Source organism: Talpa europaea (genome assembly GCF_964194135.1).
Source record: "Talpa europaea genome assembly, chromosome: 10".
Classification (NCBI taxonomy): domain Eukaryota; kingdom Metazoa; phylum Chordata; class Mammalia; order Eulipotyphla; family Talpidae; genus Talpa; species Talpa europaea.
In genome coordinates, this window is record NC_140077.1 from 73,314,956 (window position 1) to 73,333,114 (window position 18,159).

Here is an 18,159-nt window from a genome sequence, read left to right on the forward strand (position 1 = left end):
GGAAAGAGCCATGGCCGGCAGCCCCTCACCCCGACTGTGGCCTCCGGGAGGCAAGGGCAATGTTTCTGACCCTCCTGGTGCTTTTCACAGAAGCCAGTGCCATTTTTAAAAAAACATTTATTGTATTTATTTATGCATACAAGAACTGGGGTACAGGCCAGAGGTGGGGGGGGTGGTGAGAGGATTCACCAGAGACAAAGTGGGGAACAGAACAGGTGGATTGACTGAAATCCACTGCCGAGGGGAGCAGCGGGGGAGACAGGAGAGGTCTGCTGAGCCACATGGGTCACCTCCCTGGCCGGGGATCGAACTAAGGCCACAGTGGCTGGACATAGCTTGTTAGCACTGACACTTAACCCCTGCGCCACCAGGGAGGCCCTGGCAGTGCCACATTAAAGCAGATCAGGGCTGGGCTTAAGTCAGCAAGGTAAAGTAGCAAGAAGCAGTGAGCCCCGGCAAGCATCCCCCACCCTGGGCTCAGATGTAGTTTCAGGAGAAAGGCGCGGGCCTGGAGCCACACTCCTGAGCCTCCAGCCTGTCTCAGCCATCTACCTGCGACATGGTCTGCAGCAATTTGTAAACTCTTTCAGAGACACAGGTTTCTTGTCTTTAAGAGTGGACGAAATGCACTTTTTTTAAATCAATTCAATGAATTAATTTAATTCATCTTTAAATGAATTAATGGGATAATGTACATATACAACATGTATACCCCAATGCCTGGCACCACCTGGCACTCAAAGATGCTGGTCCTTTCTCCTTTCTCCCAATTCTAGCCACAACTGCTTTGCTACATAGCTCTGGACAAGCTGGACTTGCGAATCTACAAATCCACTTTGCAGATCTACAGTCTGCGTAAACAATCACAACGTGGCTCTCTGGTCAAGGAGTTCTCACTCACTCATCGCCAACGTATCTCCACGGCACTGCCTACTTTAAGCTAGGAGAAGGGGAACCTCCAGTAGACCCCAGACCAGTCAAAGCATCCCAGGGCTCCCTTCCTTCCTGCCTGCCCTGTCTGTTTAACCAAAACACTTCACATTCATTCCAGCCTTTTCCCCAACTCCCTGTGACCTGTGACACCTGTAATAGCAAGGACCCAAGGAGGGAGCTGGCTCAGTCATTCAGCCACCTCAGTCCGGCTGCTGATACTCCAAGGACAGCACATCCTCAGTTTCCTGTCTGACGTGTCAAGGGCATGGCTGGGGATCGAGCGCGGGGACCACAACAGAGGCAGGGAGTCGCATCTGTTCCCACCCCCATCTTCCAGTTCTCGGCATTTACATCCAACACAGACACCAGGCTGGGTCCAACGACCACTGGGCAGGCTTCTGCAGGCGCAGAAGATGGGAAAACACAGGGCCTGGAGGAGGGGAGGCGGGAAGACAGGGGAAGGCTGTTTCCTGCGGTATAAGATGCACCATTTGTCTAGAAGTCTGTGCAAAGAGCTGGCACACATGCCTACAGCGGAGGCACCGTTGGCTCCAGAGAAGGCTTTGTGTGTTTTGCCCTGATAAGCGCAGGCACCTGCACTCACAAGGGCCTTCCTCCGAGTCTTCTTATTAGAAACAGAAACCTGGAGGGTGTCTTGCTGTCTCCAACCCAATAGCCCAGCTTGAGTAGAAAGGTAGGTTTAGGCAGAGGGACTTAGGAGTGGGTATGATTAACCAATGAATCCCCTGGGGAAACTGAAGGCCTGGAAAAGCCAGGTGCTTTCCTGCTCTGAGTGCCCAGCGCCTGGGAGGGGAGCTGGGAGCTGCAGCAGCCAGGGGGGCAGAGGCTGATCTTCAGGCAGGAAGGTGCCCCCTGCTAGGGCGGAGAAGGGGGGAGATGGAAGGAGTGTGCTGGGGAGCAGACGCCTGGGGCAGCTCCAGATGGCAGGGGCCTGGGAACAAAAGGAAGAGAGTCAGAGAAGGGGGCAGAGTGGGCTTGCTCCTAGGGGGCTTCTGGAAAAGAAAAATCAGGTTCACACCTGGAACCTGGCCAGAAGCTCGCTCAGAAACAGCCATGCAGCGCTTCCGGGGACTGCAGCGAGCCTCACCGAAACACACAGGAGCCCCAGCACAAGGGGTCAGCAGGAGTCCAGGCTCCCACACGCAGGGGGATTTGAATTAGGGAGCTGGCCTCTTCCTTAAATACTGCCCTTAACTTGTCTGCATTTCTGTCACCTGTAAAACGTGGGCAATAATGGGCCCGACTGCACAGGTGGCTGTGGGGACGCGATGGGAGATGCAGGCTGAGCACAGCCCCTGGCTGGCCAGCACTCAGGCAACTGTCGCAAGGACGTAATGACGGAGGTGGTTATCGCCATCAAAAGACCCCAGCTATGCCCTCAATAGCCACATGTTGCATATTTGGCGTCTATTTTTCTTTCTTTCCTTTTTTTAAGGTTTCTCTGTGTGTCTGGAAGCCCTCTTTACCCATGGTGATGTGGGGGGTGACTCAGACTGGAGAAGGCAGTGTGGTGTCCCGGCAAGAAAAACAGCCACAGTTCAAGACACATAAGCACGGACTCTGCTGCCAAGAAGGGGCAGTAGTTCTCAGAGCCGCAGGTCATGCCCTGGGCACACAGAAAGGATGACACCTGTCTTGTTCACATCCGGAAAGCCACATGAAAACATGAATATAAACGGACACACTCTGAAAATCAAGCCCTGAGCCCAAGCGAGGTTGTGCTGGATAGCATGTCCGCAGGCACAGACTACGACGTTTGCTCTGTAGCGGGTAGGGGACAGCAGGAAGAGACTCGGCCGCAGCCAGGTGTCCCCTGGGCAGTGACGCTATTATCATCAGAGAATCAAGCTCCTTGGGAAGACTGTGGAGGAAACTGGGGGCATAGGATGGAAAGCAGAGAGGGTACATGAAAAAGTGCCAAAAGTGAGGGTACAATGACAAAGATGGGCCAACTCCTAATCCTGTCACCAACCTGGGGATCTGTCCCCATGCTGTTTTATGTTACCATTAAAGGAAGCTGGGACATTGGGCCTCCCTGGTGGTGCAGGGGTTAAAGACAGTGCTATCAAGCTATTGCCAGCCACTCTAGCATGAATTCAATCCCCAGCCGGCCAGGGAGCTGACCCACATGGTGCAGCAGACCTCTCCTGACTCCCCTCTGCTCCTCTCAGCAGTGTATTTCAGTCACTCTCTCTCTGATGAATGCTCTCACTGCCCGCACCTCTGGCTTACACCCCAGTTCTTGTATGCATAAATAAATAAATCTTTTTTTTTAAAAAAAAAAAGGAACATGGCACACTACAGAGTCCCCCCAGCACAGCCGGTCTTTGAATAAAGTCAATTTCTTCAACATCATTATGTTATAACATTGGTGTGAAAACCCAGTCCTGGCCCACACTGAATGAAACCACTTCCTCCGAGGACCTGATCTGCCATACATCATTTCACCTAAAGCCACTGCTTCCAAGAACCAACCAACTCCGTCAAGCGAGGACCTACTGTATGAGAGCAGGGTCAGTATGTTCAAGTTCAGTATTTAGCCCCAGTGATGGGGGTGCAGGGGGAGCCATTGAGCAGATGGATTTCTCAGGTGGTCCTTGAAGCCTGACGCTGTTCTAAGCCAGCTGTAGCCCAAAGAACCCACAGAGAATCTGTGTTGATGTGACCAGTGCATCTGAGCTCTGCTGATGTGCGCTAGAAGATGAACTGATCACCGACTGTCTGCCAGGCACTGTGCTGGGCTTGTTTGTTTAATCCTCAATCTCTGCAACAAGGTACTCATTATTATTCCCATTGTATAACCAGGAAAGCAAGGTCCAGAGCAGTTATTAACTTTTCTAAGGTCACAAAACAAGTGGAGCTGTTTTTTGGTCAGGATCCCAAATCCATGCAACAGGGTATTCTGCTCCACCTTCCAACCCCTTTTCTGGTCACGCGCCATCCCCCTGACTCTTTCTGGGAGGACAGCAGACCTCTGCAGAAGGAGGTGGCGGAGGAGAACACTGCAAGGAGGTAGATGCTCACATTCAGGCATGAGGCAACCTTTCTCTGCTTAGGCCTCCAGGTCAGACCCCCCACTGGGCAGCATCCAGGCTATCAGCCTGCCAGTTACTCCTCGGCTAAAGCCGGCCCTGACTTCTTGCATGTCCTCTCCTACCACCCCTGGTCTGAAACTAGAACAACAGCTGCTGGGAGCAGCAGGGAATTTTCATGCAGAATGGAACAATGCAGGCCGTGGACACAGGGTGTGGTTCCAGTGTTGTCCATCTGCCAGAGCCCAATATGCTCCACCCAAAGGAGGAGTCCTTGGACTGTCCCCCATATGCTAGGGCTGTCACTCAGGAGGCTCCCACATTGTGGAGGCCAGACCGGGGGGGGGGGGACACAGGTCACAAACAAGACTGTCTCCTCCCAATTTTTCAATTAAGGTGGACAGTCAGGACAATGGGAAGGTGGAACTGCTTCTGCTGGAGATGGGATCTTGCTTCCTCAGCACCAGACTCCTGGCAAAGGAGAACTGGGGCCTGGCTCTGTGGCTAACTCTGGGGAGAAGCCCCTCAGAAGATTCTGGGGGCTAAAGAACTTTCATGAAAGAGAAGGGGCAGCAAGACTCCCTCCCAGCCCCCCACGTACCCAGGTCCCAGCCCCACTCACCGCCTCTGCCTCATTCAGCCTCCTTCTTGCAACACCAGACAAAGCTCCCTTCCAGTCTGCAGCGGGAAGGAAAACTCCAGTGTCCCAAATTGCACATAAGTTAATCAACCTGTTTCAAAACAAGCACAAAGAAGCAGCCCAGGGTCACTCAAGAAAAGGAAAAAAAAAAGGCTTTGTGGTTTATAGCTTGTTCATTCATTGGGGAAATTACATCTCTGTCCACACCCATCTGGAAAGTTTTACATAGCATAATAGCATCTTTGTTCAACGTTCTGAACACTGCAAGAACTGACGAAGATACCACAAGATGCTTAAACATTTGGGGAGGGGGGATTATCTCTCTCATCAAAGATCATTACTTGCGCCCTGACACCATAATCTAATTGCTGATTCCCTATTCACCTAAAGGAGTTAAGCCATATCTCAAAGAATCTCTCCTTTACCCAAGGGAGAATTTACCCATAATTATCTCATTAATTTTCTTCACTTACTTAGGAGAATTACTGTTTTTCTTCCCCATCTAGAGATAATCAAACTGAGTTCACCATAAATGAATCTATAAAACACTGGAAGGAGATTCAACTTTAGGGCCTGGGAATGTGGGTTTTAAATTCTAACTTGTGTCATTGAGGTTGGGTCACTTTCCTGCTTGTGTCTCAGTTTCCCCATCTGTAAAATGGGGTGAGGTACAGGAGAACGGGTCAGTACACTGGGCCAAGTTGGCATTTTACAAGTTCAAATCCCAACTCCAGTCCTTTTTGGGAAACCATTCAGCCTTTCTCAGCACTGAGAACCTATTTCATTTTATCATTTGCTTTAACATTCAAATTGTGCCTACAGGGAATGATAAAATCCACTTTTGCAGAAGGGTATGTGGCAATATCTATCAAAATAAGCCTGCATTTACTCTTTGATCCAGCAATCCCAGTTCTAGGAATTTAAATGAAATATATCCTATATCCCCTTGCTCTGATCTCCAGGACTATTGTTAAGTGAAAAAAGCATGCTAAGAAAATGTGTGTTTTCTATGCTACCATTTACTTAAGAAATACCTGGAGGAATGCAAATATATATAAATATTTTACTTATATTTTTTGAAAGGTAATAAAAGCATAAAGTGAAATGTTAGAGGCCTGCAGGGAAGGGACAGCAGGAATGGGTGGGGACGGGGCTGGAAGCTGTATTTGAGTGTGACTTGTTTTATGGGTTTGCTTTGGAACATGAAAATGCCCAACATAATTAAAAGACAATATTTTCAAAAGAAATCCTTGAAATGAAAATAAAATGCAACACATGTTTCTGTGTGTCCAACTGGTTGGCATAACTACACAGAGAATCAAAACAAAGTAATTTGACTTATATCCTTGGAGAGATTAAAAAAATAAACGTTCTCTCCCCCCCAAAAAAAACTATCTTAGCGGTTTTCAATAATCAGATTTTTGATCATAACATAGTATTTTATTATTATTATGAGATTTTTTTTGTATCTTTATTGTGGGATAAATCAAACAAGTAATAATGCTGGTGTTAAGATTTTCTTCTTAAAAGGAGATATAAATATAAGGATGAAGGGCCTCCCCGGTGGCGCAGCGGTTGAGCGCTGGGTTGCGAAGCTGCCCACGGCCTCTGCAGCGCCGGTTCAATCCCCAGCTGCTCCCCGGCCACCGGAGGAGGGTCCCACATGGCAAGCAGACCTCTCCTGCCGCCCGCTGCTCCCCTCAGCAGTGTACATCATTACTCTGCCTGTTCTACTCTCCGCTCTGGCTCTGGTGAATTCTCTCACCCTCCTGAGCTTCTGACTGTACCCAGTGCTTGCATAAATAAATAAATAAATAAATAAATAAATCTTTAAAAATAAATAAATAAAGTCTGTCCATGAAAATTCAAAAAAAAAAAAATATATAAGGATGATGAGATAGGTAAAATTCTAGTGCCCTGATTGTGAACTGGGGAAAACAGAATGAAAGCCGTATGTTGTATCTTAAACACACACTCACAGACACAGACAGACAGAGAGACAGACACACACACACACACACACACACACACACACCAGCTTTGCTCACAGTAAAGCCCAGAAACAAGGACCATCCTAGGAATGAACACCCCCAGCAATCAGATTATGAACTCTAAGTACCAGCCCTCCCAAAGAAATCAGTCTTCCTCGGAGAAATGCCCCATACAGCAAATGTATAAGCTGACCCCAGAACATCTCTCACACCAGAAAAGCAAACGAGTATCAAATACAGTCAGGCCAGGACAACTCGGAAGTCAAGCAGGCAAGGTCTCCTTGGCCCAGCAGAACATCACCAAGGATCATAACTACACTTGATTAAAAGAAAAAATATGTTTAAATCTACAAATCCCTAATAGTATCTTTCAACACCTTTGAGAACGTGGGGAAACACTTCGTTACTTTGAAAACTGTCCAGAAAGCAAGAGAAGGACTGGGTTGGTACAGCCTTGTGCTGGTACCTGTGGGGAGAGTGACAGGACATGCCAGGCTCATTATGTTATTCTCTCCTTGTTCCTGAAAAATTTTCAAAATAAAAATAAAATTTTAAATGGCAGTATAGATGAAGAAATGAGAAATCATTAGCCTGCCAATTCTTGAAACTCTTTTGAGCTATAGTCATTTAATCCCAACAACAAAGGATATAGATATTATTCATATTTTCCATTGTGGGAAACAGGTGTGAAGAATCCATTGAGTCAGGACTCAAACCCACATGTTCTTATCCCAAAGGCACACTATTTAACAGCTGCCTCTTCAGTATCCTCATTTGTACATTTAGGTGAATAAAAGTTTCCTTGCCTACCTCAGATTATTGAGTGACTGCAATGAGATAATGTATCAGAAAGTGCTTGGAAAACAACTCTTTGTACTAATATTTTACTATAATTTGAAAATTTGGGATCAGATCCTCCTTATGGGGTTGCTGTGAAGGTCATATGAAAGCTGTGATTTGAAAAGAGATGGACAGAGATAAAGACACAATAACCAGGGCCTCCCTGGTGGCGAAGGGGTTAAGTCTCAGCACCATGAAGCTATCACCAGCCACTGCAGCATGAGTTCCATTCCTGGCCAGGCTCTGACCCACATGGCACGGCAGACCTCTCCTGACTTGCCCGCTGCTCCCCTCAGCAGTTTATCTCAGTAGATCCGCCTGTTCTGCTCCCCACTCTGTCTCTGTAAAATCCTCTCACCGCCCCCCGACACACCTCTGGCCTATACCCCAGTTCTGGAAGCCATAAATAAAAAGAAAAGCTTAAAAAATAAAAAGGCACAACAACCACTACAGATGAGTGAGGTAACGATTACCACCAAGGCTTTTATCATTACTCACAGGACTTCGCATTAGACAAAGGATTAACTCCAAATGTAGGGGACAGACTGTCCACCTGACCTGGGGCTGGGAAAGTTGCAGGAAGGACACTGAAGCTCTGGAGAGGAACAGGATCAAGGAGGACACCTGATATCCCACAGACTGAGTCACAGACAGGTGGGGATCATGGCCAAGTGGCTGGGGCCTCGGCGCAGCCTCCAGACGCCAGAAGGCCAGCCACAGGGTCCAGGCGGCAGGCGCCTGCTTGGTTCCTCTGAATGAGGTCTGGGTTGGAGGGGGATGGAGTGGGAGCTGCTCTCCAGTGACAAGTAGAAGTCACTGCAGTCAGATAGGTGATGGGAAGGAGAGTCTTAGGGTGCTCACAGCTCCCCAATACCCCTCTTGGTGTTCTCAGTAAATATTTATTCTCAGCCTGCCTTGCCCTTCCCTCTGCCACAGAATAAAAGCAGGTCTGGGGAATCTCTAACATGTTCTCACCTTGGAATTCTGACTCTGTAAGTGCATATTTCTGAAGAAGTACAAAATTAAACTCCCGAGGCCTGGCTCAGGTGCTCCGCCCCCTGGATATCCAGTCTGTGATCAGAGAACAAGACTCTCTCTGTCTCTAGAGGTTCTTGCTTAATCAGTAAAAAAATTATTTTGTTTTTTGCATAAGTAATTTGTAATTGTTTATACAGACATACGCATGTAAAATTATAGCATGCTATATATATTTTCCCTCATCTTACTTTTTTCAGTTAACAAATACTTTATTTTCCTCTATTGACTCACACACAACAACTTGATTACTTTCAGCAGCTACAGAGCATTTCATTGCATGAACATATCATAATCATTTACTCAGATCCTAATAGAAATTTAGTATTCTATCATCACTGAATGTGGAAAACTGCTACAATACATATCTCTGGTTAAGCGCTGTTTCTCCCCTTTGCAAGACTATTTCTAGGGTAAGTCGTTGAATGCAGAATTTTTGGGCCAAAGGGAATGTGGTCAAATCGCTCTCCATGAGGACTGTGAGAATTTACACTCCCGTAAGCAGTATATGAGGAATTCCTGTTCCTCTACTTCCAATGTGTTGTGTTGGAACACGTTGTGTGTCTGACAAGTCGATCAATGCTCAGAAACAGGTGTCTTTTCAGTGTGATTCTCCCACTGAATGAGGTTGGGCACTTTCCTTTTCTTTGAATTGCTCCTGTTCTTTGTTCATTTCTCTATAGAGCGGCTGGTTTATTCTCTGTAGCAGGAACTTGTACTAGGAAAATGACCTCTTTATCTGTAAGAGGAGTGGAAGATTGTCTGTGTCCTTGTTTCTATCCTGACATTTCCATAGTGAGATGGGTTTTTTCATTTATTGTTGGTTTGTGTCAAACTGAGGTCTTTTTCTTTCAAGATTATTTTTAAATGCCTATGTTTTTAAAGAATTTTTGTGTTTTAAGTTTTTACTTTTAATGTTTCAATCTTTTATCCATCCAACTTATTTTGAAATCATGGAAGGGATATATGTAACTTTTTAAATATAAAAGATGGCTTTCTATCTTTTATGGAACTATTAAATAATATTTATGGAAGAATTCGGTTTTTACCTGATCCCTTATTTGGATCCTCTGCATTCTTCCTATAAGTGAGGCCATCCAATAGTTTTTCTTTCTGGCTTATTTCACTGAGCATGATCCCTTCCAGCTCTACCCATGTTGCTGCAAAAGGCATGAGTTTATCTTTTTTGATTGCTGAGTAATATTCCACTGTGTATATATACCTCATCTTCTTGATCCATTCATCTATTTTTGGGCATTTGGGTTGTTTCCATAGCTTACCTGTTGTAAACAGTGCTGTAATAAACATAGGGGTGCAGGTGTCCTTTTGGATTAATGTTTTTGTGTCCTTAGGGTAGATACCTAGGAGTGGAATTGCTGGATCATGTGGAAGCTCCATTTTTAGCAGGTTGAGGAACCTTCACACAGCTTTCCATAGAGGTTGCACCAGTTTGCACTCCTACCAGCAGTGCAGGAGAGTTCCTGTTTCACCATATCCTTGCCAACATCTGTTGTTGCTAGCTTTTTAATCTGTGCCATTCTCATTGGTGTAAGATGGTACCTCATTGTGGTTTTGATTTGCACTTTCCTGATTACAAGTGATGTTGAACATTTTTTCATAGGCCTGTTGGCTATAATTTTAAAAATCCACTCAAAGTGCACAGTTAGCACCCTGAAGGCCAAGGATGAGCGCCCTCTGCATTTCCAAATAAAAAGTTTCTTGTCCCAGAGACCTTCCCAACCAGCAACAGCCCCACCAATGACAAGTGCAGCAGCCCAGCCAGCAGCCAATGAGGAGCCAGTACGTGTGCTCCCCCAATGATGGCTCCTGCAGAAGAGCCCCTTCCGCTCCCCCTTTGTCACTTTATAAGCAGCTCCAATGATCCCCTTTCATTTTTTGGATTTTCAATTGCCAACACATATCATGCATATCCCTAATTGCACTGCCTTTAGCCATTCCCATATAAAATCATTTCTGTTGGTAAAATAATTGGCTATTTTGTTTTAAAGTTGACATTAGCAGTGCCAGAGAAGAGGAATCTGAAGGAGACAACCGCTGAGGGACGAAACCCCAGAATCCACATTCCTTCTAGATAACCAGATTCTAACCACCTTCAGCAGGTTTGATCAGCTGGCTCAAGTGTAAAGACCCAAATCTAATGCTTAGTTCTGTTCTGATTTATTGGCATACTAACATTTCCCTTGTCGGGGGGAGTTGAGCCCCTATTTTTGAATAGCTGAGTATGCGGAAGCATGAAGTACACCCGAACATGTGCAAACAACCAGCACTGCTGATGCAGCCATTGCCCAACCACCAGACTCTGCTGTCCCACTACTGCCTTCTTTGTTTTAACCCCCACATCTTTTCCTGGGGACGCAGTCTTTGGGGACTGAATCCGTGTCTCCATTATTTGTACTGGTATAAACTCTTTCTCCAACAACAACAACATCCACAGCTAACTTTTACTTGATGGTGAAAGACTGAATGCTTTCTGCATAAAATTGGAGACAAAGGAAGACTTTCTCTGCTCTTATTTAACACAGTGGGAGAAGTTCCAGTCAGTGAAATAAGATTGATAAAGGGAAAATAGGTCAGAAGGAAGAAATAAAATTGTTTCTAGTGTAGATATAATAATTCTCTCTGTGGATAATACCAAGGTATCTACAAAAAGAAAATCTCATAACTAATAGATTCATCAAGATCTTAGGATACAAGATAACCATATACAAATCAATTGTATTTCTATATGTAAGCAATGAATACATGGATAATTTAAAAAATACAATACCATTTACAATCCTTTAAAAATTGGGCCTGCCTGGTGGCACAAGAGGTTAAGCACCTCACTATGAAGCAATCTGCAGCCTCTGCAGCATGAGTTCGATCCCTGGCCGGCCAGAGAGAAACCCACATGGCTCAGCAGATCTCTCCTGTCTTGCCCGATGCTCCCCTCAGCATTGTATTTCAGTCAGTCTTCCTGTTCTGTTCCCTGTTTTGTCTCTGGTGAATCCTTTCACTGCCCCCCTGCATCTCTGGCCTGTACCCCAGCTCTTGTATGCATAAATAAATAAATCTTTAAAAAATCCTTCAAAAATTAAGTACTTTTGTATAAAACTAACAAAACATGTTCAGGACTTGGTGTTTAAAATTATGCAACATCGACGAAAGAGTAAAGATCTAAACAAATGGAGAGATGTGTTGTGTTCATGGACTGGAAGACTCAGCCTGGTGAAGATGCTAGCTCTCCTGAGGCTGAAACACTAGTGTAATGCAATCTCTAGCAAAATTCCAGCAAGACTTTTAGTAGAGACAGATTATTATAAAATTTACATGGAAAGACAAAGGAACTAGATTGGCTAAAGCAATCATGAAAAAGAAAACAGGGGGGAATCAGTATACCCTACAAAAGATGCATTATATAGCTAACAGAAATCAAAAATATATACATAGGTCAATGGAAAAGAATTGAGAATCCAGAACCACACAAATAACTGACTTTTGGCAAAGATGCAAAAGCAATGAAGGAAAATACAGGCTCGTCAACAAATGATGAAGACATTTGGATGTCCATAGGCAAAAAAACCCAAAAAACAAAAAACAAAAAAAAACAAAGCACAACATACTTAACCTGAGTCCTTATATGAAAATTGACTCAAAATGGGGCCTCCCTGGTAACCTATGGATTGAGTCTCAGCATTGTCACTGTTACAACCTTTCCATCGCGGCCAGGGAGCTAACCCACACACGGCTCAGAAGACCTTTCCTGTCTCACCTGCTGCTCCCCTCAGCAGTGTATTTCAGTAGATCCACCTGCTCTGCTCCCCACTCTGTCTCTGGTAAATCCTCTCACCCCCCACACCTCTGGCCTATACCCCAGTAGTTCTTCTGCTTTTTTTTTTTTTTAAGATTTATTTATTTATGCATACAAGGCTAGGGTACAGGCCGGGGGTATGGGGGGGGGGTGAGAGGATTCATCAGAGACAGAGTGGGGAGCAGAACAGGCAGACTGACCGAAATACACTGCTGAGGAGGGCAGTGGGCAAAACAGAAGAGGTCTGCTGCGCTATGTGGGTAGCTCCCTGACTGGCCGGGGATCGAACTCATGCTGCAGAGGCTGTGGAGAGCTTCATAGGTTGCGTCTTAACCCCTTGCGCCACCATGGAGGCCCCCCAGTAGTTCTTCTATACAAAATTTTTTTTAAAGTTTTTTTAAACAAAAGAAAATTGACTCAAAATGGATGGTAGACTTAAAATGTAAAAGCTTGTAGAATAAAATGTAAGCTTGTAGCTTAAAATGTAAAGCTTGTAGAACAAAAACAGGAGAATATTCTTGTGATCTAGGGCTAAGCAAACAGTTCTTAAATTTGATGCCCAAAACAAAATTATATTATAAAAGGAAAAATTGGTAAACTAGACTGTATCAAAATTAAAAACTTTGCTTTGCAAAAGTAAATGAAGGGTGTCATAAGACACATGGGTGAAAAAGAAGCAATTCTGGACTATATGAAAAATTCTCAAAACTCAGTTGTAAAGAGGCAAAGGGATTCATGGCCAAATGATGTGAAAAGCCATTTCACAGAAGTAGATATTCAGATGGCAAACAAGGGCTTGAAAAGATGTTCAACATCTTTAGCCAACAGGGAAATGCATAAAACCATAGTGAAAAGGAGAATGAAAAAAGAAAAGCCCAGTGAGATGCCATTGTGCACCTATCCCAATGACTAAAAAGAAATTAGTGGCACCAAACTTAAGTGCAAACTAGCTCATGTACACATGTGAAATGGTATATCTGGTCTAGTTTGGCATTTTTTTAAAAGAAGGTAAACATATCACATGGCCCAGCAAGTTCTCTTCTTGGTATTATCCTACAGAAACAAAGACATATTCATGTAAAAACCTTTACCCAAATTTTTATAGCAGCTTTATTCCTAATGGGAGACAACTCAGGTATCCTTCAGTGGATGGATGGTTAAATAAACTGTGTCCATCTGTACCATGGAATACTATGCAGCAACCAAAAGGGAAGAATTACTGATATGTGCAATGCCTTGGATGAATCTCCAGAGATTTTTGCTGAGTGAATAGAGCCAATCCCAAAAGGCTAAGTACCATGTAATTCCATTTATATAACATTTTGAAAATGACAAAATGATAGAAAGGGAGAACAGATTAGAGGTTGCCATGGGGGTGATGGTGAGAAGGGGTGGGTGTGGTCTGTCAAGGGGAACAAAAAGGAGCCTCATGGTGTGGAAATATTTTCTGTCTTGACAGTATATTGTCAATTTCCTATCTGTGACACTGTACTTCAGTCTGACAAGCTGTTACCATTGGGGGACCCCTGGTAAAATATATAAAGGATCTGCTACCACTAAAACTATATGTGACTTTATAATTGTCTCAAAATAAAAAGCTTAATTAAAAATAGCTTCCAGTTATCTTTGTATCTCATCTAAATAATTACAATTTACATTATTATAAAATATAATATTACCGAATTTGATACCTCATTTCTTTCTCTTGGAAGAATCAATTTAATGTTGGTCTATGCAAAAAACCAAAAAAACAAATTAGGAAGAAAAATCTGCTATCCTGTAAAGTAATACAAACTGGATGGAAATAATTTCTTTTAACATATTCTCATTATTGGCTGGCAGGAACTACATAAAGTAGTTCTAAAAACTAAAACTCTTTTCCTGAGGTGTTTAAAATCTATTTGTCCTCAGGATAAATTGGTAGGAACACAGTGAGTGTTCAACAATGACATTTCAAGAAAGAACATTCATAACCCGCCTTGAGCACTTGCTTCCTAAAGTGGGTCTCACATTCCAAAAGTGAAAAGAATTCCAGCTAAAATTGGACGCTGTGATTCAGGCCAGCTGGGCCTGTACCCTGCAGCTGGCAGCAGGAGACAGAGGCTCAGTGCAGAGGAGGTGGCCTTTCACTTTGGCACCCTAAAGACAGCAGGGCTCACTCTCGCCTCCAGGGCCAGTGAAGTCAGACCAGCCCAAACAGAGCAGGGAACTCCTTGGAGGACCAGTATCTTCCAAAGGTTTCCAGGCTACTACTGGGGACCGTGGGGGGCTTAGCACACAGTGCCCCTGCCATTGCGGCTGCCATGCGACCAGAGAGAGTCTGCAGGGTTATTTGAAAGACAGCAAAGGGAGCGGAAGGCCAAGCCATGGAGTGGGAGAAAATGTCTGAAAACATAAATCTGATCAAGGGGGCACTCACAGAATATGGAAAGATTCTCAACTAAGTAACAGGAAAACAACCCAGTAAAAAAAAAAAATAGTTGGTGAGGATGAGGTAAAAAAGGAACTCTCCTACATTGGTGGTGGGAGTGCAAACTGGTCCAACCACTATGGAAAGCTGTCTGGAGGTTCCTCAGTCTACTCAAAATGGAGCTACCACATGATCCGGCAATTCCACTCCTAGGGATCTACCCAAAGGGCACAAAAATATTGATTCAAAAGAGTACCTGTACACCTATGTTTATTCAACATTATTTACAATAGGTAAAACTGGGAAACAGCCCACATACCCCAAAATAGATGACTGGATCAAGAAGATGTGGTACATATACACAATGGAATATTATTCAGCAATCAAAAAGGATAAACTCATGCCATTTGCAGCAACGTGGATGAGCTAGAAGGAATTATACTCAGTGAAATAAGCCAGAAGGAAAAAGAAAAATATCGGATGGTTTCACTTATAGCAGGAATATAGGGGAACCAAATAAGACATCAGTGTAAAAAAATAATAACAGTACAAAACTCAACAAAGCAAAAATGGACAATTATAAATCAGAGACATCCTGCAGGGGAGGAGGAGGGAGAGGGATTAGAGGGAGTGGGGGAGGAGCACAGAGAGGAGCACAGGGGACTGAGGTGATGGAAACTCTATGGGGACTACACCTGAGTGGGTGGAGGAAAGCAAATATTGTTTAAAAATGAACAATGCTGTAAAAAAAATTATAAAAAAAAAGAGCCAAAGATCTAAACAGACACTCCACCAAAGGAGATATATGTTCAGTGAATAGGCACACAGTCTTCGGGGAAATGCCAATTAACACCACAGCAGGAGGCTATGTGTGCCATTATATACCTGCTCAAACAGCCAAACTCACAAAACACATCATGTTAAGTAAAATAAATCAATGTCAGAACGCTACAGTGTCAAAAAGCTATGGACTGTCCGACTGCACTTATATGACTGTCTAGAAAATGCAAACTAGGGGCCTAATGAAGATCAGCGAGTATAAGGGGTAGGGTTAGGGGGATATAATTCACCCTAATAGAATGGTGGAAATTTCTGAATGGAGGTGGTAATTTAACCATGTTTGCAAAATGCAGAGGACTGTACACCCAACCATGTGAATTCTACTTGTAAGTTCTATCTCAATAAATCTGACTTGGAGAAAAAACACCCTAAGGTATATGAAAAGACAAGACACTGGATATGAACACACTCAACACAGGATTCTTGTCAAAATATATTAACTTCTTTGAGTAAATAAGAGGCTAAACAAAGATTGACAGGAAGGAAGGCAGGAGATGACAGGTAAAGATTTGGCCAATAAACCAAGATCTTTGGGATCTGGCAAAGGGAAGGGAAGGGCAATCAAGACCATATGAAATGGCAATTTACACTTCTCCAGTTGGCAAAAATCACTAAGTCTGATAAAATCAAGTGTGGAAAGAGGCTGAATGCCCACAGGGTTTTTATACATTCTAAGGCTACAAGCACTTTGAAAAGAATCTACATTAGCACCTAAGGTTGCATATTCACAAGCCACGTTTTAGCAAATCTCCTAGCTATACACAGGTGCAGCAGCAGCACGAATCACCCCAGGAGAGACCTAGAAACAGCACAAAAGTTCAACAGAGGAATGGGGAATTGATGGTGGCAGAGTCAGACATGAAATATTGTGCAGCAGGCAAGACGAGCGCATAGGGAGAGAGACACGTGTAACTGCATCCATGAGAGTAGAGGTGCAGGTTGCCCTTGCTATTTATAAGCCAAAATGGCCTAAAGCAAAGTAGTCAGCACCACTAATTTATATGGAAAAATTCTGAGCACCTCAGACCCCCCAAATTACCTGCAGATCATACAGAAATAACACAGAAAACCGAAAACAACACTCCCTCATAGTAACGGCAGGAATGCTCCAGTGAATCCACAGCCTGGATAAAGGAGCTCCAGGGGAAGGAGCTTGCTGGTGCCTCTCTCACAGCTTGGGGCCTGCCAGCTGCAGCGAAACATGTCATACTAATGTAGGTCTTTCCTAAGGGTGAAGTGGCGAAACATGGACTTTCCAGAAGTAGAGGTTGCCTGTATATGTGTGCATGTTTGTATATATACATATATGTACACATGTGTAGATGAATATATACATATGTGTATATGTGTATATATATACACATATGTACACAGCTCTGCAATAAAACTATAATGTGCAAAGAGGAAGTAAAAGAAGACAGTATTTAAGATGACAATTACTACAACCCAACAACAACAAAACAACATGGGGATAGGACTTGGCCAACAAACAAGAAAAAAAGCTCAACATCATTAATCATTAGGGAAATGTATTGATAAATCAAAATTACAGGGAGATACCACCTCATACCCATTAGGATGGATACTATTTAAAAAAATAGAACACAAGGCAATGTTTGAGAGAGCGAGAAATCGAAAGGGCATGTGAAACCCTTGCTAGTCAATATGTGAGACCGACAGTGTCAGCACCCACTGGGAGCTTGACAGAAACACGGGATATTAGGCTCCACACAGACTTATTGGATTTAATTTTTTTAAAGATTTATTTATTTATGCATACAAGAGCTGGGGTACAGGCCAGAGATGCAGAGGGGTGAGAGGATTCACCAGAGACAAAGTGCAGAGCAGAACAGGTGGATCTACTGAAATACACTGCTGATGAGAGCAGTGGGTGAGATGGGAGAGGTCTGCTTCGCCATGTGGGTTGCTCCCTGGCTGCCCAGGGATCGAACTCATGCTGCAGAGGCTGCGGATTGCTTCATAGTGTGGTGCTTAACCCCTTGCACCACCAGGGAGCACCCAGAATTTAATTTTTAACATTGTCCCCTGGGTAATCCTAAGCAGAACAAATTTTGGGAAGCGCAGATCTAGAATAGCAAAGGACTACTGATTTCTGCACTTATCTCAGTTCTGGAAAAGCACATTAGAAGTCTGAAGCCTAGAGATGTTAGAGGCCTTCTGGGAGCTCCACTGGTGAGTGGCATGGCCAAAACTCAGCCCACTTTGCTTTACGCCATGCTGAAGACTAGTTCATAGCCATACAGCGACATTTCAACTACCACTCTGTCAGGGCCCTGACACAAGGGCTTTGTGAGCACTGACACAAGGGCTTTCTTTAAATATTTTCTTTGTGATTATCTCAGAAAAATGTTATTATTCCCAAGGGGAAATTATTCCCAAGAGGTGCAACTATATTTAGTTGATCTATTCAATATGTCTTGGTATAAAAATATACCATGAATCAGAAACAAGTGTATAGGAGTAACATGACCTGGTCGGGGAGATGCTTTGATGTGGGAAGCATCTCTTCTTAAGGAAGATGCTGTGGTGACTCAGTGACTGAGCCCTGAGCTGTGAAGAGGATGGGGGAGAAGTGATCCCATGCA

At 44.1% G+C, this 18,159-nt stretch overlaps 1 protein-coding gene across 1 annotated transcript in view; it reads right to left on the minus strand.

The window, feature by feature from the left end:
• The window catches only part of NFASC (neurofascin), a gene marked incomplete at both ends in the record, with an annotated part of 170,792 nt that overhangs the window by 78,697 nt on the left and 73,936 nt on the right, over nucleotides 1–18,159 (minus strand). The window contains one exon of the mRNA XM_084245071.1: nucleotides 4,609–4,717. Coding sequence (XP_084101197.1) covers nucleotides 4,609–4,717 — 109 coding nt within the window. The remainder of the gene's footprint in view (nucleotides 1–4,608; nucleotides 4,718–18,159) is intronic.